General features: G+C 39.4%; 1 protein-coding gene across 2 annotated transcripts in view; it reads left to right on the top strand.

Moving 5' to 3' along the window:
- GRIN3A (glutamate receptor, ionotropic, N-methyl-D-aspartate 3A) overlaps positions 1-26750 on the top strand; it is a 233333-nt gene that overhangs the window by 158018 nt on the left and 48565 nt on the right. For both annotated transcript variants that reach the window (XM_006886896.1, XM_006886895.1), the window contains exons 4-6: positions 1177-1322; positions 8780-8895; positions 22123-22274. In XM_006886896.1, the coding sequence (XP_006886958.1) occupies positions 1177-1322; positions 8780-8895; positions 22123-22274 (414 nt within the window). The remainder of the gene's footprint in view (positions 1-1176; positions 1323-8779; positions 8896-22122; positions 22275-26750) is intronic.

Raw genomic sequence — 26750 nt, 5'->3', positions numbered from 1 at the left:
CGTTTTTTGATGGGCACTTAGGTTGTTTCCAACTCCTTGCTATCGTGAACAAAGCCACAATAAACATGGGTGTGCATATATCTGCTCGGATGTCAGTTATGGTCTCTTGGGGGTATATTCCCAGTAGTGGAATTGCTGGGTCAAATGGTATCTCTATTTGCAACTTTTTGAGAAAGCACCATACCGCCTTCCACAGTGGTTGCACCAGTGCATCATTATATTATTCTTAATGGCAGACATCCCTGCAAGGCCCACATGTGCTCTCTCCTCATTGTGGGAGTTTTGAATCGTGGAGACCTTTGACGCTGTTCAAGCTACTGTGTCAATCGTGTATTTGAGGGTCTACCGTGCTGTCTTTTCCTCGGTTACTCCCAACTGTCTGTATTACCAACCAGATAAGCAAGTGTGTAGTATGAACCCGCATGTTTGAGTTCTTTTAAGGTAACGGGTCATTTCATAATAAATCTACAAACTTAAAATGTAACACAGCATTAAAACCAACGCAAAAATAAAACTAAACCCATTGCCATCAAATCAATACCAGCTCATGGTGGCTCCCTCCACGGTTTCTGAGGCTGTAAGTCTTTTACAGAGGACACTTTGCATCTTCTATCCCAGAACAGTTGATGCATCTGCACTGTTGCTTTTTACGGACCAATTGGAAATGCACTTTTCCACTAGATTCCCTCATTCAGCATTAAGATCAATAAGCATAGAGAAGATATATTTGCTCTTGGATAATGTATACCATGATCTCAGGATGTACAGTATTGACTTTGTGTTATTCTGCTTTTTTAAGAAAGTTAGCTTATTATGTTAGGGGGTCTGTGTGCTATGCAGTGTACAATTACAAGGCTAACTCCACATACCAAGTTGTACAGTTTCTAAAGAATTCTGGTGGGTTTTTAATGTACAACAGAAGATTATCTGGCTTTTGTTAAATTTATCATTTCCATCGGTTTGCTTCTGAAGAAACAATCAGTCATGTGAAGGCTGGGTATAAGAGCACACGTGCCTAAGTCTGTACATGTCTGTGTTCTTGTTTATGGCTGTGTGGTTTGAAAGTTTAAATTACTATTATATGTTAAGAACTATGAGACAATAAACTTGTAAAACAATTATAGAAATGATTTCTATTAATTTCTTTTTTTTCCTTTTTTTTTTCCTCCATCCTAGCTGCATCATCCTTCTCAAGGCTTCCGCTTTGGAACTGTCCGGGAAAGCAGTGCTGAAGATTATGTGAGGCAAAGCTTCCCAGAGATGCATGAGTACATGAGAAGGTACAATGTCCCAGCCACCCCTGACGGAGTGGAGTATCTGAAGTGAGTGTCAACCTCCTGGGTCCAGAAAATTCTCACTAAAGAGAAGTCATTTAACTACTGTCATAGTGCTTGCTGATTTGTGAAATTACCATCTAAATATACCCACTAATATCTCACACTGTGTTCACTAATATCTCACACTGTGAGAACCCAGAAGACCGTGTGGGAGAGAGTTGTGCTGAATAATGTGAGCTAGATCAGTAGTTACCTGCATTGTCTCAAATTGGCAGTAGCTTCACTACAAGAGCCAGTGGGGTCATTAGTGTAGCAGATGGTGGAAAAAGCAAATGTTGGCTCGATATCACTTGGGAAAACCATGGTGCCAAAATGATCAAGCACTCAGGGAATGTGGCCAGAGGATAAAGTGTCCCAGAGCAATCTTTCTTTAACATAGAATTTCTAAGCCCATGGAATATCTCTTCATGGCACAAGAAACTGGAATTTATCTTAGAGATTTCCTGTAGACAGGAAATGGGATAGAAGGCAATGATTCCCATGCCTGCATCCTTCTCATCAGAATTTATGAGAAGCAATCAAGAGTAATCACATTGCCATGACAGATTATCAGAGCTTGTAATTCAGTGCAGCTGAATGCAAAGAAGAGAACGTGCGGCTATGAGCTGGCTTGTAAAGCCTGCCTGAGAGAAGGCAATGCATGGTCTCTGATAAGCCCCACTGTGTAGGGTTAGCAGTCCTCTTCCTCCTGCCTGATGCATCAGGGCAATGACACAAAACCAAACTTCAATCTCTAGAACAAAACACCATAAGAAAATTGTTCTATCCATGGCCAGCCACAGATTCCTTCCCCCCTCCACTCCCATGGACAATAGGGCTTGCTGCTACAAATTCTTTTTATAAATAGAAAGGAAATAAATAATTTCATGGGACATAAGGAGTTTGTGTTTCTCAAGAGCTCCAGTAATGGGCCCTTTAAACAATTTTATAGACTTTTAACTAGAGTCTAGAGAGGAAGCCTTGTGTTTCCAGATTCACAAAATTATATATGACATTAAAGTGCTATTAATTTTGCAAGAACATAAAAAACATTAAATTCTCCAAGTTTAGAGCTCATTGCCTCACAGTTCCTCTTCCAGCCAATTCATGGCTGAGAAAGATATGAAGATGTCAGAGATAACTCTGGTGGCCTAGGGGTATAAGGAGCTACGCTGCTAAACTGAAGGCAGGCAGTTCGAATCCACCAGCTGCTCCATAGGGAAAAAGATGGGCAATCTCCTCTTGTGCCATTTACTGCCTCTGAAAACCCACTGGAGGGCCATTTATGAGCCTGTTCTGATTCGATGGTATGTGGCAACAATGGCTAGACAACAAGGGCTGGTAAAGCAAACTCTGATGGAAGTTTGAAATGATGAGATGAGATAAATCACAACTCCAGTGCTGAGTTACACTCTAGTCAGGGCATTCATTTATTCTGCAGTCATCACCTGAGAAGACTTCATGTCAAGATTTGGCCCTATTCAAGTCAAGAGAGAAGTAATCATTACAAAAGTAGGTGCAGATAGACAAGCTGTGGAGTTCAAAATAGAAACAAGTCCCTGTGTTCCAATTGCTGAGGTAGACTAGTCTAAGAGCATCATGGAAGACTGGGCCCTTGGCATTCAAAAAGTTATTATGTTCCGGCAACATCAGGAGTACCTAGAACTTCTAGAAATTCAGGCTCTCGGGCACCATTCTAAAACTACTGCACCAGGATTAGCACTTTTACAACTGCCTAGGCAATTCACTGACCAAGGTGAATTTAGAACATAAGCAGAGCTTATGATTAATGCCCTCTCACTTCTCTGTGGACCTCCTCTCCACTTTGCTCTAGTCATTACCTCTCCTTCAAGCACCCTTATGTCACCCTCTGAAATCCCAGAGTGCCGGCTTGCAGGGCACCACTCCTGCGGTCTCTAGCACAAGGCAGATTCTTACGTATTAACCTGTCCCTTCCCTCTCTCTTCAAAATTTCCCTAGGCTTCATTGTGTTCCCACAGTGCCCAGTTTTCAGGTTGAAAGTTGTCCAGTAAGGCAATTCTCGTCAAAGTGTTAATTTCTTTAGTATGTTAATATATGGCTCTTGTCATGGTATGTGTATTTTTAAAGGAATTCTCACAGAATCATGCCAAAGCATGATTCTATAATGAGAGAAATAACTGGAACCCCTGCCAACTGTGGGTGATTCAGCCAGTCTTGAGGCTGCTTATGCCTGCATCACACCCAGTCACTTTGTGTCAGTGACTCACAGGAGCCTGGGAGCTGATTGGTTCTTACCATCTTTTGCAATAGAGACAAGACCTGCCATTACTAACTGCAAACTACACTTTGTAGTCCAAACTTTAGAGTAATTCATTAAGGATTCCAAGGAGATTGAACCTCAGGAATTACTAGTTATCCAAATGGAATTGAATCCCAGCTTTTTTCTATTATAATTTTGCTATTGCAAATATTTGTAGAGTATTGGCAAATGGTATCTGGTTGCAATGTGATTTTTCAAGGTGCATGCTGTCACTGTGGTGGTGAAACTTGGATTAGAGAATATCTTTCATCTTGAATGTTCCTTTTTTTGCCAGAATTCCATTATGGTTCCTCACCACAGCTCCTAGGAAACAGTTCATATCCCCCAACTTTTCTGAAGTTTCTCCCTAATTCCAAATGTAGAGACATTTTCATGTTGTTTAAAGTTAAGCATAGGCTTCATCTTATCCAACAGCTCTGAAAAGGGCTTGTTTCACTTCTGGAATGAGAGGAAAGAAGAAGCCTGGTCACTGGACCCTGAAAGGGAAGTGGGTCTACTTTCTACATATGTGCCCATGCGGAGCCCAGACAAAGTCGTCCTTGTGAAGATGTGCTTCCTGTCTGGTGGTGACTCTGAAGGGTGTCTGGGGCATCTTTTCCATTTTTAATGGACCTTAGCCACGTTCTCCTTTGACTGTAGAGGCCACTCTTCTAGTAAATTTTAACAACTTCATTCTTTGTTCTAAAAAAGGAATGACATGAGCCAAGATGGGAAAGAGAAGTGATCTGTTTTCAGAGGTGTTGGAGACGTACCCTGAGACAGGACAGGAAAGACTTGCCAAAGATTTGGGGTGTCTAAAACCAAGAATGACTGAATCCCTTTAGGTAGTTTTAAATACTCCCCTCCTTGTCTTTCATGAAAGCAGGGGCCAAGCTCATGATGACACTTCACCTTACTATGAATCAGTCTTGCACTTAAGTTCAAAAATGAAAAAGACATTTATGAAGAATGCCCATGGCCCAGCCTCCTGCCCATTCATCTATGCACTCCAGAGACATGTGTATTAAATGATTCCTGCCTTTACTGCCTGCTGGGATGGGAGCAAAACATAAATCACTAGATACTTGAGGTATTTGGGTTATTATAAACCACACTTACTGCCGTGTGTGTGTGTGTGTGTGTGTTATATCCTGGAAACAGGAGTGGCACGTCCTAAACACCATGCCTCTGGAAGCTATGAACTTTGATAAATGACAATGGTAATATAAATGCTTCAGGCCTTTTGTTCATAGGATCGCTATGAGTCGTGCTCGACTTGACGGCAATTAACAACAACAACATGTATTATATACAATGTTAAAGTAGTTTGCTGATATCAATATTTTCAGCTGTTCACTCATAGATGCTTAAAAATCGTATTTCTAAAGCTACTGATAATATAAAACAATGCTAATGAAGATATCTATGAGATATCATCTCACCCCAGTCAGAATAGCAAAATTCAACAGAGCAGCAGACAACAAATGCTGGCAAGGTTGTGGAGAAACAGGAATTCTTATTCACTGTTGATGGAAGTATAAAATGGTGCAAACACTCTGGAAAGCAGTATGGCACTTTCTCAAGAAGTTGCAATAGAAATACCATTTGAGCCAGAAATTCCACTACGGAGAATATACCCCAAAGAAACCAGAACTGCCACCCAAGCAGATATATGCACACCAGTGTTTATCGCGGCTTTGTTCACAATAGCAAAGAGTTGGAAATAACCCAAGTGCCCACTGAGAAATGAATGAATAGAGAAACTGTGGTATATTAACACAATGGAATACTATGCTGCCTTGAAAAACAAAGAACTCATGAAATAGTATACAAAATGGGTGACCGTGGAGGACATAATGCTGAGTTAAATATATGAGTCACAAAACAACAAATACTGCATAGTGCCACTGTTGTAAAACGGGACTGACATCAGGATTGGGGGGAGCCTAGGAAAGGAGGGGATAGATAATGTATACTGCATTGGAACAGATGAGGTAGAGAACTGTTTAAAAGGAATATATGGTTAGGTATTATTTTCATGACAAGATTCCAGAAAAAGAAATGCATAGTAAAGTGGACTGTGGACTTGAGGGGGATTGTATAACAATGAAAGAATTTTTTTTCTTTTCAAAGAAAAAAGTGAACTGGGGGAAGGGGTGGACAGGGAGGAAAATGTGCAACAATGAATGAATGGGAAAAAATTAAATGGGAAAAATATGCTGTAAAAAATTAATATATACATATATGTTGCACAGAAAAGAACAATACTAATGAAAACTTGTCTTAAATGAGCTGTTCAAAAAGTGAATTGGTGGTGGTGGTGATTGTTGTTGTTGTTATGTGCCATCGAGTCACCTGTGACTCGTAGTAACCCTGTGTACAACAGCCCTGAACCCTGCTCTGCCCTGTACCAACCTTATTGTCTCTGAAACACCTGCCCTCATTACCCTAACCACTGAATCAATCCATCTCATTGAGGGTTTCTCTCTGCTGCACTATCTCTCCATCCTCCCAAGCATCACATCCCTCTCCAAGGAACGGTCCCTCCTTGCAACATGCTCAAAGTATGTCAGACAAAGCCTCAGAATCATTGACTCCAAGGAGTAGCCTGGTTTTACCCTCTCTCGGATGAACCTGTTTGTTCTCCTAGTAGTCCACAGTATATTCAATACTCTTCTCCAGCACCAGAGCTCAAAGGCATCAATTCTCTTTCTATCATCCCTAGACATTCTCCAACTTTCTGATGTACAGCAAGCAATTGCAAAGACTGTGGCTTAGATCAGGCACACTTAGTCTTCAGACTGACATCGTTGCTGTTTGGTATTCTGGAGAGGTCCCTAACAGCAGACTTTCCTAATGCAATTAATATTGACATCATAATTAATGAATTAACTACATTAATCAATGACAATTAATGCTATCAAACAACATCAGTATGAGAGATTGCATGAAAAATTAGTACTTTTTTAAACCTTCAAATGGTGCTGGCAAAACTGGACTTCCACGTGCAGAAAGCTGAAACAGGATCCACACCTCACACCATACACAAAAGTCAACTCAAGGTGAATCAGAGACCTGGGAGTAAAGCCCAAACCATAACGTTCATAAGAGACAAACTGGGATCAAACTTAGAAGCACTAGTTCAAGGTATAGAGAAACTGGCAAATACAGCCAGAAATACACAATCTGAAGAGGATAAAATTTATGCATGGTACCTTCTAAAGATTAAATCCATGTGTGCATCAAAAACTTTTTTCCAACAGGGTGAAAGGAAAACCTACAGACTGCAAACAAACATTTGGTAATACCATCTCAGACGAGAGTCTCATAACAAAAGTTGACAAAATACTCCTGGGCTTCCACAAGAAAAAGACTGATAACCCAATTACAAAATGGGCAAAAGAGATGGAAAGAATTTTCACAGAGGAAGATATTAGAATGGCAAACAGACACATAAAAAAATGCTCAAAATCACTGGCAATAAGAGATGCAAATCAAAACCACAATGAGCCAGTAACAGTGGCAAAGTTTAACAGGGCAGCAAGTAATAAATGGTGGAGAGGATGTGGTGAGAAAGGAACTCTTATACATTGTTGGTCAGTTAATAAAATGGTACAACCATTCTGAAAGGCAGTTTGGCACTTCCTCAAAAAGCTGAACATGGAAATTCCATGTGACCCAGCTATTCCACTACTTGGAATATAACCTGAGAAAATGAGAACTGAGGCACAAATGGAGATTAGTACACCAACGTTCATAGCAGCATTATTCACCATCACAAGAACATGGAAACAGCCCAAATGTTCAACCACAAATAAATGGATTGAGAAATTATGGTACATTCCCACAATGGAATACTATGCAGCATGCAGGAGCAATGATTTTGTAAATTATTATCTAACTTGGGAGGGACTGGACAGCATTATACTGAGTGAACTCACTCAGTCCCACAAGGATAAATACTGTAGAAAACCATTATTGTAGAATGAGTAAAAGGATCCAAGAGGGGTGGGAACAGGTGGAAGCAGAGGGATGAGGATGTGCAGGGGAAGAGGGAGATTAATTATGGGATGTGCAATTTTATGCCAGGTGAAGAAAATGGAAAGAATCTGTCCTCGAAAACAATGTATTCAAATTTTGTAAATAAGTTAGTATAATAATTAAAAGAATTTTAAAATTTCTATAAAAATTAAGAATTCTTTTGAAAAATAAATAAAAGGGGGGAAATTAGGTACTTGCATCAGCGCAAACTGAAGAAGACACAATCATGAGGATGAAATTCTAATAAATCAAGACGGTGGGATTGATTAGACAAAGCTCCCTTTTCATTTCTTAAATGCTAAGCTGCAGACATTAAAGAAATAGCAACTCTTTTCCCCCCAGGAGTCCTAGATCTCTTATATTTCCATTTTATTTGTTCCAAAACATAAAATAATGCCTAATTTCTAAAACACATGCTCATGATCATGACAGAACTAAGTAAGGATGCCGCCACACTGCTGCATGAGACTACCTGACTCCCACAATTACTTACTAGCTGTACAAATTGGATGAAGTCACTTGGATTCTCTGAACTTCAGTTTCCTCATCTGTTAAAAGAGCACAGTATAGTACTGCCTATCTTACAACCATTACAATTTTTGATAAAATGTTTGTAAAACAATGAATAAAATGTCCACTGCAAAGAAGTCACTCAGTAAATGTTAAAGAAATGACTCTTTCCTATGCATCTCATTCATTTCAGAATCACTGAACTGGGGAGAGGGGAAATAGGACCATTGTTGTTGAGCTGATTCCAACTCAGCACAATCCTCTGTGTTCCACTAGAGTACACTCAAGGTTTCCTGAGTAGTGACCTTTATAGAAGCAGATCACCAAGCCTTTCTTCCAATGCACCAGTTTTTCATTTAACAGCTGATCTCAAGCCATTGTCCCTCTAAAGTAAAAGGAGAACAGGTAAATGACCCTTTGGAAAGACATCACACTAACAAAGAAAAATGTCTGTTTCCCTGATTTGTACCCTGCAGCTCAGTGAGATGCTGGGGAAACTATGTCAAGGCTTGGGAGCTCCCACACTCCTTAGTTTCCTGGTTCCTGTCCCCTAAAGCAAAGCCAAGGACTTAGCACTTCCTGCCCATTACTGAATCATTTTTTACTTTTCTTCTCTTGGTCTTAAATATAGGAATGATCCAGAGAAACTAGACGCTTTCATCATGGACAAAGCCCTTCTGGATTATGAAGTGTCAATAGATGCTGACTGCAAGCTTCTAACTGTGGGGAAGCCATTTGCCATCGAAGGTATTAATCAGTCACTTTGGATTCACTTTTATGCGGGACATGCTCACTTTGCCAACCTAGCAAGTCATAAATGCCAGCGTCAGAGGCAAAGAGCTATTCATCTTCCCTTGTTTTCATTTTCAGCTCTTAAGTACTTAGCTATTAAAGTTGCTGGATTTAGGAATTTATTTTGTACCTACTCCACCAGCATTTGTTTGCCCTATTTTTAGAGAAAAAGAAAACACCTTTGTTGCCCAAAGATGTTGCTCCAACTATCTAAAAGTGGTTACACAGGTTCTGATTTAAATTTAACTTATGTTTTCTAATAGCTAAATCCTGCAGCAAATCTGATGTAGTGTTAAAGTAAGTGCATTTTATGACAGGAAAGATCCAGTGTCCACGTTACCCAAATAACTTATTTTATGCACTAGAAAGCCAATGGTTCTTTCTATGAGTCATTAATGATCATACAAGCCAGTGGTAATGCTGTGTTTAGAGTCTACCTTATGGTTCTTAGTTCAGTATTCTGCTAGTTAGAAAAGATATGGAGGCAGGGGTGTGGGGAGAGTCTAATTCATTACCTTAGTGCCCTCAACGAAACCTTGTTTGGGACCTCAGCTTTGCTTTTTTTCCCAGTGGCATCAAACTTTTGTTTCTAACTTGATCTACTAATCAATCAAAAACTTCAGGGCCAAAGAAGAATTGTTTTATCAGTAGCTCCTTTCATTTTAGACGACAGTTGCTATATGGAGCTGATCGTTTGAACCAGCAAATTTCACATTTCCCAATTCCCAATTTTCGTTTCCTGACAAGTACATGCTGGCTCTCAAGATAGGCAGGCTCACTTGTTTGCACGCTTGAGCTTGAAACAATCCCATAGGAGGGCCCAAATCTTGTTTCTAGAAACCTGGACTTTCAGTTTGTTAACTAGGATATCAAGACTATTCTGCTCAATTTCCCAACATCCTAACCACACTTGATCTAAGTCTTTCTCTAAACACATCAATAGTGTTTCTCATTGTTTTGGGGGGGTTGGTTTATTTGGGATTATTCTTTCTCTTTTTTTTTTTTTAACTTGAGTCTTTGTTTTTCTGGAATGAGAATGTAACAGCTGAAGACTGTTTCCTCTGGCCCTCTCCTCTAGAAATAACCCTCCTCTCCAGGCTCAGACACCCCCACCTGAACCAGGGAAAAGAGAGATTGGTAATAGCCTATTAAGACTACAGTAGGAGCCAGCAAAAGCCATGAAAAGAAAGAAGAAAAAATTAGGCAAACAAATGAACATTTATTATAGAACCCTGTTTTGATGAAACAAAGGAAAGATTCTCCTTCCTGTGACATCAGGGGATATGGAAGGGATGTTACATTTTATTTTTGTCCTAGATGCATGGGACAATGGAGGTCCCTTCTGCCATTAGCATCTACGGACAATGAATCATGTGTAGCAGGAATAAGAAAGAGGGACTCCATTTTCCACCTTTGTCTTCAGGGGGTAACCTTATCTTGTCAATAGGCTCTGGTGAGATGGCTTGTTTGCCTCTGCTAGACCCCAATGCCAGATGCCACACAATTAACTCCCCTCTGGTTTCCTGTTTACATTTCCATCTGTGCTCAGGAGACTTAGTTTCAAACAGCTCCCCTCATCCCAGCATTGTTTTCCTAGGGTATAAAACACAAAATGGCACATGGGAGAGAGTTCTCCTTGGGAAAGAGCCCAAAGATTGCAGATTTGTATACAAAAATCCTTGTTATCATTGTTGTCTTATTCCTCAGATCAGAAAGTTTAATTCAATACTTCCCCTTCCAACAAGTTTACATCCTCAAGACAGAGCTTCACACACAAAAAGAGAAGACATAGGCTACCAACAGCAACGCTAAGTACTTAAAAGTTAATCGATAGTCTGTTACCCATTAGATAACTCATTAGGTCAGATGTATCTAATTCAACAAGTATCTAACCCAGGTAATGTTATAATTAATGGAAATGCATCTTAATAATCTGCATATGTTTTCCAAATACTTCAATGACTTAAAGAATTTATTTAGATGTAAGGAAACACAGAGTTCATTGGTTTGTCCTACATAGTATCGATGTCATAGCAACTCAGTTGTGAGTACTAAATCTTGCTCCCAATGTCACTATTGTGCATTTTTTCAAGCACAAAAGATGAAAAAGTAAGCCAAATGAAAAGACCATGACTCCATATTATATTTGAAACCTTTTCAAGTGTGCTCCTTGCTACTAAAAGTACACAGGAGAGCAAACCAAAACTGTAAAGAATTCAAGAGCACATGGAAAGTCTGTGGTCTTTTTAAATACCATTGTTGTTGTTGTTTGTTGTTATGTGCTATCGAGTCGCCTGTGACTCATAGTGACCCTATGTACAACAGTCCTGAATCCTGCTCTATCCTGTGCCAATCTCACTGTCTCTGACACACCTACCCCCATTACCCCAGTCACTGAATCAATCCATCTCATGGGGGTCTTCCTCTCTTGCACTGTCCCTCCACCCTCCCAAGCATGAGATCCTTCTCCAAGCACTGGTCCATCCTTGCAACATGTCCAAAGTATGTCAGACAAAGCTTCAGAATCCTTACCTCCAAGGAGCAGCCTGGGCTCACCCTCTGTAGGAAGAACTTGTTTGTTCTAGCAGTCTATGGTATATTCTATACGCTTCTCTAGCACCACAGCTCAAAGGCATCAATTCTGTCATCCTTACTTATTGTCTAGCTCTCTGATGCATAGCAAGTAATTGCAAAGACTATGGCCTGAATCAGGTACACCTTAGTCTCCAGACTGACATCATTGTTCTTCAGTACTTTGGAGAGGTCTCTGACAGCACACTTTCTCAATGCAATTTGTCTTTTAATTTCCTGGCTGCTGGCACCAAAAGTGTTGATTGTGGAGCCAAGCAAACTAAAGTGGTTAACAATCTCAATCTCGTCACAATCTATCATGATGCTGCCAATTGGCCCAGTGGTGAGAGTCTTTTTTTTCTTGATGTTGAGCTTCAATCCATATTGAAACCTGTAGTCCTTGATCTTCTGCAGCAAGCACTTCAGGTCCTCCTCAGTTTCAGCAAGCAGAGTGGTGTCATATGCATAATGAAGATTGTTGTTGAGTCTTCCTCCAATCCCAGTGCCATGTTAATTCCCTTAGAGCCCAGCCTCCTGAATAATCTGTTCTTCATATAGATTGAAAAGGTATGGAGATAGCACATATCACTGGCATATACCCTTGACAATTTTGAACCATGCAGTATTTCCTTGCTCTGTTCTGACGACTGCCTCCTGGTCCAAGAACCGGTTTCGCATTAGCACAATCAAGTGTTCTGGGATTCCCATTCTTCTCAGAGTTATCCACAGTTTGTTGTGATTCACACAGTCAAACGCCTTTGCATAATCAATGAAACACAGATAGACCTTCCTCTGGTATGCCCTGCTTTCAGCCAAGATCCATCTAACATTAGCTATAATATCCCTAATACCATGACCCCTTCTAAAATTAGCGTGCACATCTGGCAGTTCTCTGTTGAAGTGCTGTTCCAGTCATTTTTGGATAATCTTCAGCAGAATTTTGTTTGCATGTGATATTAATGATACTGTTCGATAAATTTCCACACTCTGTCAGACCACCCTTTCTTTGGAATGGGAACAAATACAGATCTCTTCCAATCTGTTGGCCAAGTGGTTGTCCTCCATATTTCTTGGCACAGCTTGGTGATCACATGCAGGGCAGTGTCTGTTTGTTAAAATATATCGATTGGTATACTATGTATTCCTGGGGCTTTGATTTTTGCTGATTCTTTCAGAGCAGCTTGACCTTCTTCCTTCATCACTAGAGACTCCTAAACTCAAGGGATATATGATTGGGTATTATTGTCACTATAGGAGTCCAGAATGAAGGCTGCACAGTGGCGTGGACTTGGGGGAGGGGGAAGATTGCATAACAATGAAAGAGTTTTTCTTTTACTTTTCAAAAAGAAGAGTGACGTGGGGGGTAGTCGGGTAGGGAGAAAAGTGCAACAATGAGAGACTGGAAACCCTAAGTCTCTGTAAACTTTCATTAAATTCAATTATAAAGAGAGAGAGAGAGATTGGCTGCAGCAGAAGAAACTGGCAGAAGCTTAAGGTGTTCAGAATCACAGAAACCCAAAGACCCTGAGCAATTAAATACCAGACAAAATTATATATAATATGTTCAGAAAAAAGAAAGTGTTGATAGAAATGAATATACATTCTAAAGGTATGCATTCAACTTGACTCTGTTCATTGCTGTCAAGTCAGAACTGACTCATAGTTGACCCTCCAGTGGGTTTTCCGAGGCTGGAAACACACATGGAAGGAGATTGCTCATCTTTCGTCCACTGAGCAACTGGTGGATTAGAACCACCTGTTTTGGGTTGGCAGCGCAGCTCCTACCCACTAGGCCACAAGAGCTTCCGAAAGGTATGGACTAGAAATTAACAGCTCAAACATACTGCCATTGCATCGGAACTGATTCATAACTGGCTCCACTTTGTTTCCAATGCTCTACCTAAATCACCAGGGGAGAGATTATACCTCTTTCTCCCGAGCTGTCCATGAACCACCAGAGAGGCTCAGCCTTTGAGTTAGCAGCGCCCCACGCTAAACACTACTCCCCCAGAGCTCCTGGATAGGAACTAGCTGACATTATAAAGGTCAAATGAAGAGAAAGTGTAATGGGCCTCTTCCCTCCAATAACCTTTAACTATTTTTTTAGTTCCTTCTTTCACTTGCTTTCTGATAATTACTTCATACTGTGTTTGAAGTACTCATTCTGGAATCTGAGTTACTGATTAGGACAGAATTGTTATCTAGTTGTGTGAGATTAGGCAGGTTACATAAGTGTTCTCTAAGCTCCTTATCTGCATAATAGAGATATTAATAGTAGAATTGGTTGTAGCGATAAATGTAATGTAGCTGTCTGATATATAGTTAAGTACTCAATAAATTAGTATCCAACACAGTAATAATTTATCATAACTTGAGGCCAATTGTTGTTGTTGTTATATGCTGTTGAGTGGCCTGTGACTCATAGCGACCCTATGTACAACAGCCCTAAACCCTGCTCTATCCTGTGTCAATCTTATTGTCTCTGACACACCGACCGCTATTACTCCAGTCACTGAATCAATCAATCCATCTCATTAGGGTGGAAGACCAATTAGCTATATAAAATTCTCCCAGGATAATCTTCCATATGCTTCTTTCTCTCATACACTTCACTCATTTTGATGAGTGAAATAAGAGAAACTCATTTGTAAAGCTTTCTTTATACATAAAGTCAGACTTCCCACTGTCCTGTCAGTTCTGACTCATAGCTACCCTCCTTCCGAGGCTATAAATCATAATGGGAGGCGACCACCGATCTTTCTCCTATAGAGCTTCTGGCGGATTCAGACTGCTAGAAACACACATTGCAAGACAACGCCACCACAGTACTGTTAAAAGAATCCAGGTGACTAAATGTGGAGAGCTGGGAACAGACTATGACCCAGAATGACCATTTTGTCCTGTTTCCTTAACCTTTTCTTCGACTTCCTTTTCAAAGCATCTATTTTCCAACCACATTTTGGGGAAATTCTGTTAGTCTATACATTTCCAAACATTTGCTAACCAAACTGTATTTCCACCACTCTGACTTAAGCACAGCTGATTTATCCATGGAGAAAAGATTGAGATTCTAGTCTGAAAATTGTTCTCTTGGGCTATTAAGCTGTCTCTAATTTCCAGAAAGCCCCATGCCTTCCTCTTTAGAGTTGAAGGATTCCATTTTGTTTCATCCATCAACCACAAAATAGTCAACCTTGTCTTTATTGCAAGGCTGCGTTTCTAATGGTAATGTAAGCAGTTCAGGCTGCTCAAGTTGAGTCAGCAACTTAAAAGTAAGCGTTCTTTGACCAATGAACACAAGCAAATTTGAAAAGTGATAAAAAGAAGGCTGGAAATAGAACAGTCAAGGTTTTACTTTCTATGCTTCTGAATAAAATGATTTCTTTATCTCCTTTAACATAATTCATATATCATCTCCACATTGTTTTCACCCTGGTTTTTTTTCTCCTGTTTCCATATAAAAAGTTTGTTTTAGTTAGCAAATAAGAATATTGTTTTAAAAAATCATCAAATCTCAATTGTTGTTGTTGTTGATTGCCTTTGAGTTGAGCACGACTCATAGTGATCCATGAACAAAAGGCCTGAACCCCCTCTACAACCATCAACATTTATAAAAGGTCATAGAGTTTTCAAGGCATGTTGTTTAGGAAGTGGGTGCCATTCCTGCTTCTAAACCTGTCATAGTATGTTATTGTTGTTATGTGCCGTTGAGTCGTCTGTGACCCTATGTACAGCAGCTCTGAAACCTTCTCTGTCCTGAGCCAGTCTCACTAGCTCCAACGCACCAGTACCTATTGCCCCAGTCACTGTATCAATCCATCTCATCCATGATCTTCCTCTTCTATGCTATCCGTCCACCTTTCCAAGTGTGATGTCCTTCTCCAAGGACTGATCACTCCTAGCAATGTGCCCAGTGTAAGTGAGGCAGAGCTTCAAAATTCTAGCCTTCAAGAAGAGACTTGGTTTCACACTTTCTACGATTGATTTGTTCTCTTGGCAGTCCATGGTACGTTCATAACTCTTCTTCAATACCACAACTTGAAGGTATCTATTCTTCTGTCATTCTTAGTCCCAACTCTCTGAAGCATAACAAGTAATTGAGAAGACTATGGCCTGGATTAGGCACACCTTTGTATCTAGACTGACATCATTGCCCTTCAGCACTCTGGAGATGTCCATGACAGCAGATTTGCCCAACGCAATTCATCTTTTGATTTCCTGATTGCTGCTGAGTTTGGATCTGAGCAAGCTGTAACTATTAACAACCTCAATCTCTTCTCCATCTATCTTGGTGCTGCCAATTGACCCAGTAGTGAGAATCTTTGTCTTCTTGATGTTGAACTTCAATCCATATTGAAGACTATAGTCCTTGACCTTTTGCAGCAAGTGCTTCAGGTCTTCTACAGTTTCAGCAAGCAAGGTTGTGTCAAATCGCAATGCTCAGTAAAAATATTGAAATAGAAAACTTTAAATGATAGTAACCTATTTTTAGCAGTCAATTGCAATTTAGCCTAAACATGACTGAGTCTGGTGGTTTAATATTTTATTATTTCCTACACAACAATTTTTTATAACTGTCACTGACACTTCAACATAGCTTAGTCCCTGCAGTAATTGTAATACTTCTGTTGTTCTAAAATCATATCCTTAGAATATGTGGGAAATTTATCATAAGTAATAACTTCTTCCAAATTTTAGACTTCTTATTCATTTGTTTTCCTCTCATCTACCAAAAATTTCTCTGTCTACATAGTGCTTGCTCCCTCACTCTGGTCTGGTCTGATCTGGTCTGATCTGGTAGGAGTCATCCTCATTTCTGTGAACCTGGCATAGTGTCTTTCCTACTCATTGACTTCTAACCATGATATTTCACTTTTCTTGAATTTTTATTGAGTCTACCCTCATCTGCCTTTCTATCTCAACACAAGGTCATATTCTTTTCTCTTATGATGTTTATTTATTTATGTGTGGCCTAGTGGTAAGTAAGTGCGCTGCAATCCCAAAGGCACATAGTTTGAATCCACCAGCTGCTACATGGGAGAAAGATGGGGAATCACCTCCTGTGCAAATAAACTGTCTCTGAAAACCTGCTTGAGGGTCAACTATGTGTTGGTTCTGACTCGACGGCACTCAAAAGCAACAACATCTCCTCGATGCCACCATAAACTTCTTAAGGTTAGAGTGTGTTTCAAACTTCTGATATCCTCTGGAGCATTTGATAGAGTACCTGGCATAGAATAAGACCCACAAATAAATAATGAGTGCTTATCAAGTAAAGAACAACTCTGCCATTTTTATATCTTTCTGGACTGAAATTATCAAATTTGATAGGAATTTTAGATGAAACAATCTACTGTCAGAGAAGATCTTTACTGTTACCTTTTTGGCATATATATTCATATAACAGTTGGGAGCTCTACTTACTCTATATCCACACAACTGATAAAAGTTTAAAAATAAATCTGACAGAGGATAATGTATATTGTATCTGCTGAAAATCACTAGTTTAGATAATGGTGGCTTTTTACTTAATCACCAGGTTTGGAAGCATCACATCAATGTGGCCTTAGTGAAAGGAAGTAAATTAGTCAAGTATTGACCTGGTTATGTCTTATACACACAAAAACACTGGCAATAGAAGCAGAGACCCTTACTTCAAACACTAGGTTTGTCAATTCCGAGCTGTATACTTAATCAAACTTTAGATGTCTAAGTTTTAACTACTCAGGAAAGAGTATGGAGATTAGATATATACACTCAACAGGGTGTGGTGACAGAAGTATTCACTATTTATTTTTAAAAAAAACAAAAACAACTTTAATTGCTACCAGTCAGAACTGACTCATACCTGATCCTCCATTGTATTTCTGAGGTAAATCCTATGGGACAAGATTGTCCGTCATTCTCCTGTGGAGAGGCTGGTGGATTTGAACAACCAGAGAGCCTCAACGTTTGAGTTAGCAGCCAAACTCCCTACAGACTGGGCCACCAGAGCCCCCCCTTCAGTATCTTCAGTGTTAACTATTCATTGCCCAGTATAATTTAAGTTGCTTAATAAAATAAGTTGCTCCCTGTTTCTTGGGGGTTTTGTTGTTATTATGAGGCACAATCATGTGTACACTCTTGATCTACTGAATGAGCTATAATATGAAAGAAGCTAAGTTAAAGATTTATTAAAAGTGCTCTCTTCATTGCCGTAGAGTCAAAATTGACTGGTACACTCATACCATCAGAGAGGTAAGGGCTTTGGGTTAGCAGTGCAACTCCCTACTGACTATGCCACCAGGGAGGGCTCTTCTCTTACCAGGTGGTTTTTTACTTTTTGTTGCTTTTGTTGTTAGGTGTTATCAAGTAGATTATGATTTACAGTGACCCGGTGAACAACAGCAATGAATCTTTCCTTTCCTGTACCATCCTCAGGATCTCTAGCCCTTTGTTAGCAGTCACTGTGTCAATCGAACCTGTTCATAATCTTCTCTTTCTCTGACCTTCTACCTTTCCCAGCATAATGTCTTTTGCAAAGATTGGTCCCTCCTGGCAACATGCCCAAAGCATTTGTTATAAGGTGGTGGTGGTTGTTATGTGATGTCAAGTTGATGGTAACTCATGGCAACCCTATAACCAACAGATCTAAACCTGACCTTGTCCATTCTCACCAATTCAATATACTTGAGTCCATTGGCAGTAACTGTGTCAATCTCTCTTGTTGAGGATCTTTCTGTCTTTTGCTGACCTTCCTTCTTTTCAAGCATAATGTTCTTCTCCAGAGACTGGCCCCTTCTAACAAAATACCCAAAATATGTGAGAAGAAATGTCACCATCCTTGCTTCCAAGGAGCATTCTGATCACATGTTCTCAAACAAGACATACTTGTGCGTTCTTTTATCAGTCCATGAAATATTCAGTACTCTTCTCAAACACCATGACTTAAAGACATTGATTCTTTTTCTTTCATTTTTAGTCATTATCCAACCTCCAGATGTGTAACATGTAATCAAATAGACCATACTATTGTGATAAGCCTTGCTTATCTACCTTACTGTTAAAACTGAGGAGGACTTGAAGTGCTTGCTGCAGAAAGTCAAGGACTGTAGTCTTCAATATGGGTTGAAGCTCAACATCAAGACAAAGATTCTCATCACTGGGCCAATTGGTAGTACCATAATAGATGGAGAAAAGACTGAGGTTGTTAACAGTTACAGCTTGCCCCCACAATCAACACTCTTGGCACCAGCAGTCAGGAAATCAAAAGATAAATTGCACTTGGAAAATCTGCTGTCAAGGACTTCTTCAGAGCACTGAGAAGCAACGATGTCTGTCTAGAAACTAAGGTGCACTTGATCCAAGTCATGATCTTATTCGCTATGCGTAAGAGAGCAGGACAATGACTAAGGATGACAGAAGACGAATCAATGACTTTAAGTTATGGTGCTGGAGAAGAGTCTTAAACATACCATGGACCACCAAGAAGACAAATAAGTCTGTCTTGAAGAGGGTGAAACCAATTTCCTCCTTGGAGGCTAGGATTTTGAAGTTCTGTCTCACATACTTTAAGCACACGATTAGGAGGAACCAGTCCTAGGTGAAGGACATAATGTTTGGAAGGGTGAAGGGACAGCACGGGAGAGGAAGACCCCCAGATGCAATGGATTGATACAATAACTGGAACAATAGGGGTAGGTATGTCAGAGTGAGACTGGCTGCAAATAGGCAGGCTTCAGAGCTGTTGTACATAGGGTTGCTATGAGTCTCGGGTGACTCGACAACACATAACAACAACATAGTAATAAGCGTCAGTAAATATTAGAAATTATTGGTGTTGCTGAAGCTACTGTCTCAGGACAAAATCATGTTATGATTTAAGTAAGCTGGTCTGATTATCCTATTAGTCCACTCCTACCATTCCGATTAGTCCACTCTACCAGTGCTCTTCTGTCCCCCAACTCTTCTTTCATGGCAATTTCCCAATTTTAATGAAATAAAATATTATGCAGAGCATTATTTCATACAAGTATCCCAAACAGAGTGCATGCATACTTCAGGACAGCCAGAACCAAATTTGCCTTGAAAAACAAAACAACCCACTGCCCGCTAGTTGATTCCAACTCATTGCAAGCCTTCATTGAGCTTCTGAGGTTAAAAAGCTTTAATGGAGGAGACCACTTCCTCTTTCTCCCCCAGTGACTAGAGAGGGCTCACACTGCCAGCCTCTCATTTAGCAGCCCAGCGCTTGGACTAGTACACCTTCCGTGCTCACTGCTCAACCCTTACCCGTTAATGCGGCGCCTCTTTATTCAGTGTTTCTGGAATGAATGGGTGAGAGTGACAAAAAGAAAATACAAATGAGTCAGTGATTCTTATTATACATAGTGCCTAGGAATGTGCCCAAAACACAAATAAGCCCTCAACAAATGTTTTTGGACCTAAACTGTCAGTAACATTCATTATAATATGAAGTCTCTAAAGAAATCTGGTTACATTCTTACTCATTACAAAATGTTATTTAATAATAACATCAGCAGAAGAATAAGCTGTCCATTAAAAAAAAAGTATTCCATTGTCTATCTTGACCTTCAAACAATAACTACAAGGCACATCAAAGGCACTCAAAAGGACTCATTGGAAGGAATGTTCTAATCATGCTTTCCCCATTGTCATAATTTCCTTGGCTCCCCATTGTTAAGGAACAAACAGAATTGTCATGGGGAAAATAATCAAACAGCTTTCTGAAAGTAAAATTTCTTCTGCATTGTTATTTCCTTTCTTCCCTTTGTTAGACATACATCTCATCCTCATATTTTTAAGAAAGGTCTTTGTGTATCTGAATTTTTTAAAAGGAACAAAAACTAATGTCCTTGGAAATAAATGGTAAGATAGAATAATTATAGATGTTTGTTTCTATTAAGTGCTTTTGGACGTTTGGCAGCCTTTTCGTTTTTATCTGGAGAGGAAAAAAAAGAAGCCAGTCATTTTCTTAATTTATCTTCCTCACTCATCTTGAGGGAAAGAAATCTTTTCTTGACTATGATAGTCAATAGCTAAAAACAAAATGTAACTAATTAGTCTCTTTCATTTGGCTTTCATATGGAGATTAATAGTGTGGTAACAGTTTGGAAAGCAAGAAAAGTCATACTGGCGCCAGAGGGAGAATACAGAGTCTGAGCCATTTAATAAAACTATGACAACAAATGATTTCCACCTCTGCGCTCGCCACCCCTCATCCCCTCCTCAGCTGCCTCTGACCCGAATAATCACAAACACTATACCACATTTTTAGCTTATCATTTCCTGTTGGGTTTTTCCTAAAATATAGTTTTATCAGGTACATATTTATTTCTAAAAATATATTGTTTAGAATGCTCTTTCAGTTATAAAGCGGATTCTAACTGCCTGGAATCTTCTGTGACAGACTTGTTTTTACTTGGTAACATATTGCTAAGCCCTCTCCTGGATACATCTAGTTTAGTCATGGCTCATACATTTCATGCTATATTTCTGTTGTGTAAGTATATCCATCCCTAAGTATCTGAGGGAAATTGGCTTTTGGTTACTCTCCCAAACCAAGTGTGAAAATCCTTTATATACAAAAATAGCATACTTTTGCATATAACCTACATACATCCTCCCATAAACTTTAAATTAGCTCTAGATTGCTCATAATTCTTAATGTAAATGCTGTTTAAATAGCATTGAAAGACTGCTTTCATTAATTGCTTTTTTTCTAAATATTTTTGATTCACAACTGCTTGAATCTGCAGATGCGAAAACCCGGAGATACAGAGGATCAACTGTACTCCATATCTATTTACCTATTCTCCTGTTAGTGGATATTTGGGGTATTTTTAGTTCTTGCTGTTATGAACAATGCTTCTAAGAATATTCTTACATGTATATCTTGATGGACTATCAGAGGAGTTCTTTGGCAATGTATTTAGGAGTTGAATTGCTGACCTGAGTATGTAATTGTTCAACTTCATTGATTATACTTAACTGTTTTGCAAAGTGGTTATATTACTGCACAGTTCACAAATAATGTACAAGTGATTATAGTGATCCATATCTTTTCCAATACTTAGCATTAGCAGGCTTGTTTTTTTTACAGTCATTACTTTAAGTTCTTGCAAATGTTTTCATTTTTATGCTGTATAATATGTTCACATGGTATTATAACATTACTTAAAAAATAAATAAAAGTTAAAGAGGACATGCATGATCAATAATAAGTATGTTATAAATCAAAGATTGTGATTGATCCAGTTTTGTATGCATAAGGTCCAGAGGAGAGTTTGAGAGAGAAGTGCATAGGCAATTCTAGCTCTGCTTCAGACCTCAGTGACTACTTCTAAAAATATCTCGAAGGCAAGGAGAGCAGGCATGGGCCACCAGACCCTTCCTCTCCTTTCCAGATTCATCTCGTCTCCTCAGAGAAACACCAGTCCTAAGGGTAATAATCACCGCTAAGGATATCTTTGAATCTTTTGAAGCAAAGATCATATCCATTTACCACACATCCTTGCTGTGAAATCTGATAACAATAATATACAAGAGCAATGGCAACCCCTTGAGAACAGTACAGAAAATTAATCTGAGATTGTATTTTCTTTTCCCCAGGCTATGGCATTGGTCTCCCACCCAACTCTCCACTGACCTCTAATATATCTGATCTCATCAGTCAATACAAGTCACATGGGTTTATGGATGTGCTGCATGACAAGTGGTACAAGGTGGTTCCCTGCGGCAAGAGAACATTCGCTGTCACTGAGGTAAGGAGAGGCTGCTGCCAGAAACACCGATGTTTTCTGCAGCTTTATCTCTAATGTAAGGAAATGCTCCTCTTACTTGTGCATGTGGTCAACAAATTAAGATGTTAAATTCACCAGGTCTTTCTATGATGTGTGGGTTGTTCCTAACTTCATGTAAACAGTGACCCTACAGAAACGATTCTCATGGTTTTAAATGCAAAACTATTTTTATCAGTAAATTTAAATTTCTACTTTCCTCCCATGCCCTATACCTACAAGTGCAGAAGTAACACTATCCTGAATCAAAGCAATACTATCTGAAACTGGCAATAACAACGTTTGGCTTAGCCATCAATTGCTGGCCAGGATGTAGACTTCAGATTATCCTGCAAGATCAAGCTAAGGCTTTTCTCATTCCCTAATAGTAATAAATCTTCTGTGGATTAGAAAATTAGATGTCTTTAACCAGTAATACTTAGACTACAGAATCACAAATTTTTTTTTCAGAACTTAAAACTGCAACTTCTCTTCATTTTATGAATGGGAAACTAATATCCGGTGATACTAAGTGGTTTTTCCTAGGGACACAAACAGAATTCACTCTTAAAAGGTAATTAGATCGAATATAGTGATCTAGAGGAAGCTCTGGTGGCCTAGTGGGAAGAAGCTATGCTGAAATCCTCAAGGCATGCAGTTCGGGTCTACCAGCTGCTCGATGGGAGAAGGCTGGGCAATCTCCTTTTGTGCAATTAACTGCTTCTGAAAACCCAGAAGGTTTTCAGAGGGTGAGCTATGGGTCAGTTCCAACTCAACAATAACATAGCATTCTAGAGAGTATGTCAAAGGTCCTAATCTCAAATGTTTAAAAAGGAAGGTCAGGTCAGCTTAACCAATACAAGGTCAGCTCCAAACTTAGAAATAGCAAAAATGATGGTTTTTAAAAGCACGTATTTGCATGTAACTCCTAACTTTATGTTCAACACAGAGCCTTCTTTTGAGATCCCGAACCATATATCCACCTTGCTATTTGATATCTTCATTTGATTATCTTACAATTGCAAATTTAACTAAACCCTTGATCTCCCCTCCTAAGCCTGCTTTTCCTCCTGTTTCCCATTTTAGTAAATGATGCCTTTGTCCGTTCGTCTACTTTTTCCAGAAACTGGCAAGAATCCTTACTGCCTCCCATATCTCACCTCTGCATCCATCAACAAGCTGTATCTTTTTCTCTTTTACGATGTTTCAAGGATGCCCTTTTATTGCCATTCACACTGTCATCTCTCTAATCTAAGCCATCAGCATTCACCTGGCTCATGGCTAAGTGATCTCTGCTTTCACACCCGCCTCTCTCTAGTCTGTTTTCCACATGGTAGATCATTTCTCTTAACTAGAAGCATACAGTGACCTTTCAGGGTAATTAGCACAAAATCTGAAATTCTGGATGTGACCTAGAAAGTCCCATGGACCAGACCTACTCTCTGCTTCCCCCTCATCTCATCTCCTTATTGTCTTTGTTCATTACTGAAATTCAAATTTGTTTACTATTGTGTTCTCAATATAGTGAGCATTCAGTAAGTAACTGTGACACGAGTGAATCGGTAAAACATACCTGAAAAGTTTGGAAGCAGAGAAGGGACGAACATAGAGCACGAAGGACCTAGGCAGGTGATGAAGAGAGAAAAAGAAATATAATTTTGTTTAGCTGGAAAACAGAGGTGTATTTTCTTACAAGCTGGTAGTTAAAAATCTATAAAAGGAAAGTAAATAATGTTGACTTAAAGCTGGAGCAAGCTGGTCAATGCCCAAGGATTGACTCTACCTAAGATCTCCCTAGCAGCCATGATAGAAACATAAGTCAGATAGGTCAGAAAGGTTTTTAATCAGAAAAAGTACTAATCTCAAAGAGTTTTTTAAATGGCATTGAATAGAGACCCACTGACAGAGTGGGTCATATTTTCAAGATACAAAAATATTTCCCTCTCATTAATTCTTATACTGATCTTTCTAAATGAGATTCAACAAACCATGGATTTGATATCCTCTACTTTGCTGTAGTGGGAGAAGGATGGGCAGTCTCCTCCAGTGTGATTAACTACCTCTGAAAACCCACCCAGCAGGGCAGCTATGGGTCAGTTTCAACTCGATGGTACACAACAACAACAACTTTGCTCTAAGCTGTTCAAACAGCTTCAGTGAAAGACCAACTGATACAACAAACTTAATCATTCAGCATTATTACTAAACATCTAGTGTATGTCCAGCACTGTTCTAGGCACTTTCGATATACCACTGAGGGAAAGAAACAAAGGTCGCTACCTTCAGGGAGCTGCTTTATAGCAGAAAGAAATAATACACAGTCACCATAAATTAGAATGATCTGAGGTGAGAAGAGGGATATGAGTGGTCACAGGAGGTACATTGAGAAGGTGATCATTGAGCAAAGATTTGAAAGATGCAAAAAGAGAAAGGAGGGATCAGGGAACAAGCATGTTCTGTTTCCTATCACATGTCAGCAGTGTAGTAAACATTGACCCACTGATTCTCACCCTAATCTTAACACAGCAAGCATTATTTTTTTTAAGGTTTTGCATGGATTTTCCTTAAGAACTTAAAATTGGGCTAACACTAGTCAACTGAGCTAATTTAGCCAAGGATGAGGACAAATAAGTTGCAAAGATTGTACAGAACAATAGTGTTATCTACCATTTGTTATGATGATAGCTGACTTAGGCAAAAAAATCTCCAAGTGGTCAAAGTTGACAGCAAGACATTAGACCAGACAAAAGGAGCCTCCCACTATGTCACCAAAGTCAGAAATACAGAATGATTTATGCCTTCCTGACCACAAGCCTGCGTCTGAGCTATTAACAATTCAGAGCCTCATCCAGTGGAGATGTCAGCTGGAAGAACTGTCTGACTTCCAGGCCAGCCTTCAAGGGCCAAAAGCTTTGCAGGCACTGAACCCAACTTCCCTTTGACACACAAAGGGCACATATTTTTTTTAGGTTAACAAATCACTCACATGGTCAGAATCAATTTGACAGCAATAAGTCACAACCCACTGATATAAAGCTATGGCCAATTTATTTTCATGAAAAAAATTGATGACACACAGGAAAAATTTGAAGTCATACACTCTTGTATTTGAATCCTAGGACTCTAACAATAACCATGTGACCCAACAGCTCTTGAGTCTGACTTACTTCATTGTATGGATAAGAATGAGAAGGCCCCTTTCTGAGAATAAAAATTTTTGTTCTGAGAGTTATTATTGTATAATGTTGAGTTGGAGCCATAGCTGATCCTGCAAAAGGTTTTCAGAGGCCATAAATTATATGGGAGGAGATTGTCCATCTTTTTTCCCTTGAACCAACTAGGGAATATGAACTGTGTGCCTTTGGGTTGGCAGTGCAACTACTTATTACTAAACCACTAGAGCTCCCAAGAGTTATGTAAGAAATCATTTGTCTAAGTGCAGTAACCTAGTGAAAAACCTAGCACAGAAAGCAACAAATAATAAAAGTATTAATTTTTATCAAAAATTTAATCAAAATACAAATTGTATGGGGAAAGTCGGCTGTCAGATACATCTCCATAGTACTGAAGAGTAATGACATCAGTCTGGAGACTAAGGTGTGCCTGATCTAGGCAATAGTCTTCACAATTGCTTGCTATGCATCAGAAAGCTGGACAATAACTAAGGACGATAGAAAGATAATTGATGTCTTTGCACTGTGGTGCTGGAGAAGAGTAATAAATATACCATGGACTGCCAGGAGAACAAATAGGTTTGGCCTAGAGAGGGTGAAACCAGGCTGCTTCTTGGAGGCAAGGATTCTGAAGCTTCATCTGACATACTTTGGGCATGTTGCAAGGAGGGGCCAGTCCTTGGAGAGGGACTTCATGCTTGGAAGGGTGGAGAAACGGAGAAAAAGAGGAAGACCATTGATGAGATGGATGGATTCTTTGACTGGGGTAATATAAGTAGGTGTGTTAGAGACAGTAAAGTTGGCATAGAACACAGCAGGTTTCAGTGCTATTGTACACAGGGTTGCTATGAGTTGCAAGCAACTCAATGGCACATAACAACAACCACCCTCTATTAGGAATATCCTGTGGTCCAAAGAGATATATCTATATCTATATCTATATCTATATCTATATCTATCTATATAGATAGATATAGATATAGATGATAGAGATATAGATGATAGAGATAGAGATAGAGATAGAGATAGAGATAGAGATAGATAGATAGATAGATATAGATAGATATAGATAGATAGATAGATAGATGTATTTTCCTGTACTTCTTTTTTAAGAAGGAAACTTTTCCAGAACCCCTTCAGTAAAATTCAAAATTACATCATCTTCCCTTGTCTACACTTGTCTACAGTGAGGGGAATGAGATCACTACACTGTCTTAGAGCTATCATGACTCATTCCCCAGAACTGGTGATGGGAGACTTTTGATGGAGTAGCCTCCTTTGACATATG

The sequence above is a fragment of the Elephantulus edwardii genome, unplaced genomic scaffold (assembly GCF_000299155.1).
Source record: "Elephantulus edwardii isolate Elephantulus edwardi_28Jun2011 unplaced genomic scaffold, EleEdw1.0 scaffold00052, whole genome shotgun sequence".
Taxonomy (NCBI): domain Eukaryota; kingdom Metazoa; phylum Chordata; class Mammalia; order Macroscelidea; family Macroscelididae; genus Elephantulus; species Elephantulus edwardii.
Note: the sequence above shows the minus strand (reverse complement) of the source record. Positions and strands in the feature narration are given on the sequence as shown.